The sequence below is a fragment of the Centruroides vittatus genome, unplaced genomic scaffold, assembly GCF_030686945.1.
Source record: "Centruroides vittatus isolate TY-2023 unplaced genomic scaffold, ASM3068694v2 contig_392, whole genome shotgun sequence".
Classification (NCBI taxonomy): Eukaryota; Metazoa; Arthropoda; class Arachnida; order Scorpiones; family Buthidae; genus Centruroides; species Centruroides vittatus.
In genome coordinates, this window is record NW_027122208.1 from 1,506,956 (window position 1) to 1,509,468 (window position 2,513).

Consider the following 2,513-nt stretch of genomic DNA (forward strand, 5'->3'; position numbering starts at 1 on the left):
CATGTATTTTATTACTAACTTTATTTTGGAACAAGATCTAATTGATCATACTAGTCTACAAATTGAATCTTTCAGTTTTCAGTTTTCCTTTATACATAAAGGTTTTAAGTTATGATTATTACAAAAAAAAAAATACCGGTACATATAAATGGCAACACAGTTGGATAATTTTACATTATTAAAGAGAAATGGATAAATAATAAAATTGAAAGTAGTAATTATAACCGAAAAGTATAGTGCATTACACTGAATTAAGTGCCAAAATGTTGTACAGTTAATTGTCTTCTGTACTTTTTCTGTGGGCCATCACAATAGAGCATCCACCAATAATTAGGCAAGAGCAATTCATTCCAGAAACCTTGATGAAGCTTTTCCATCAACTTTATATCTTAGTGAAATCTCCTCATTACGTGTTACTGATTTCATCATTATTAGAAGGGGAAAAAATCTAAATGTAAGTGTAAAAGGTATAGTTACGTGGTATACAACAAGTCTCCTATTTAGAAGAACAGTGTGTTCTTGTAAATAGGAAACTTGTTCCCTATGAAGTTAACATAAAGCCGTTTGAAACTTTTCCAAGCTCATTTTTTTTTATCATTCATAATTTTTTCAAATTTTTCATCCTGAAATAGGTCTGAATTTGTTTTTCATAATGCTTTAATGAAGGTTTTGGCCAAGTCGAGCTTTAAGCTAAGTACCCACACGAGCAATTTCGTTGTGTCGTGTCATCTTATAATTACATGATTTTCATGCGAATCAAAGTATTGAAATCCACTATGCATCATGTGTACATTGGCAGAAAAAGCAGATTTAAGTCTACATAGTATGGATACTGTATAATATAATACAGTTGTATGTAAAATAATTTTAATCTATGTTGGTTCATTTTCTCACAGCAACTCCAAGTTATTACTTAAGGCTTTATTGTGGTATATTAATATTATTAAATTGATTACACACCATATGCATTTCAGTCTGTTGTAAATTCACAGTGCTATTAAAGACAATGCAATGATTATTAGACTTGACACTATTATGATCACAAAAAATCTTTTACATTATGATTCTTTATATTTACTTACATGTCTTTAAGAGAGACAAACATTAGCGAGGTTGAGGCCGAAGTTGAGTGTCCTTTATGTAACCTGCTAGCAGGTTACATAAAGGACACTCGATGCAAAGTAACGCACCCAAAAATCGTAGACCAGATGCAAACAAGAGTAAAACGGTTTAGTACGACAGCTTTGGCTCGGCATCTACGAATGACGAAGATTATCGTATCCTCCCCGGCCGTCCCGAGACTATTCGGGTTTGCAAAGACCCATAAACCGGGAAAAAACATAACGCCGATAGTAGATAAATGCTGTGCCCCTACGATAATGCTAGAAAAGAAGCTCAAAGAATTTATTACGATAAACATGCCTGCACATAAGTATAGCATAACGCAGACAGTAGAGGTAATACAGAAGTTAAAGCAATTGAAATTAAGCGAAAAAAGCTACACGACAGTGTTCGATTTTAAGGCAATGTACCCGTCGGTAAAGTTGGAGCCATGTTTTTGTCACTCGAGGGATTTTTTATTAGAGAAGGTGGAAAATGCAGCAAAAGTAAGAAGGCAAATATTAGAATTGGCGCACTTAGCCACTTTTTCGTCGTTCTTCGAGTTTGAAGATAGTACATACAAGCAGCATAGGGGTGTGCCAATGAGTAGCCCTGTGTCAGGGTTATTATGCGAATTAGTAGTAAGATCTCTGGAAAGTAGCAAATTGCACAAATATGAAGGAAAAATATTGCTGTACGCAAGATATGTAGATGATATATGTATTATATGGAATGAGAAGCCAGACGTGGAAAAATTCAGTCGAGATATAAACAACAATAGCTTTGGGCCGGAGGTAGAAATAGAACAGCAGAGCCATAGAAAAAAACATTTCTTCGACATAGATATAGAGGTAGAGGAAGAAGGAAAAATAGCTACTAAGGTGTATCGTAAACCATCGTACATTCCAGAGATGATACCATGGACCTCCCACGACCCGGCGAACTACAAGTTGGCAGCCTTCAGAGCACTGCTTAGAAGAGCGTACACGCATTGTAGCAGGATGCAAGACACAAGAAAGGAGGTAGATTACATCAAGAAGATAGCAGGAGTAGGAATAAAGAGTAGCAAAATAAAAGGGTTGATGCAAGAAATAGAGAAAGGTAATAACGAGCGTGAAGAAAAGGGAGAAAAAGAAGAATTTACCATAATGGAGTATAGAACTCAATTAAGCAACATATATAGAAGAATAGGAGTAGAGAAGAATAAGAAAATAGGATACAGGAGGAACCCTACTGTATTTCAGTTGCTACGAAATGACAAAGCGCCCATAGATAGAATGAAAGTTCCAGGGGTTTACAGAATACCGGTGCAGGATAAAAGGCGGAATACGGAGCTGTATTATATAGGGGCCACGAAGAGATCGCTGGCGGTAAGGATAGAGGAACATAAAAGAAGTGTAAGATGCAGGTAA

The 2,513-nt window shown here is 35.7% G+C and overlaps 1 protein-coding gene across 1 annotated transcript; it reads left to right on the forward strand.

The window, feature by feature from the left end:
- The first annotated feature begins 1,379 nt into the window (after positions 1–1,379).
- LOC136976014 (uncharacterized) lies at positions 1,380–2,513 on the forward strand. Its single transcript, XM_067271212.1, has one exon. The coding sequence runs from the start codon at positions 1,380–1,382 to the stop codon at positions 2,511–2,513; it is 1,134 nt and encodes a 377-aa protein (XP_067127313.1).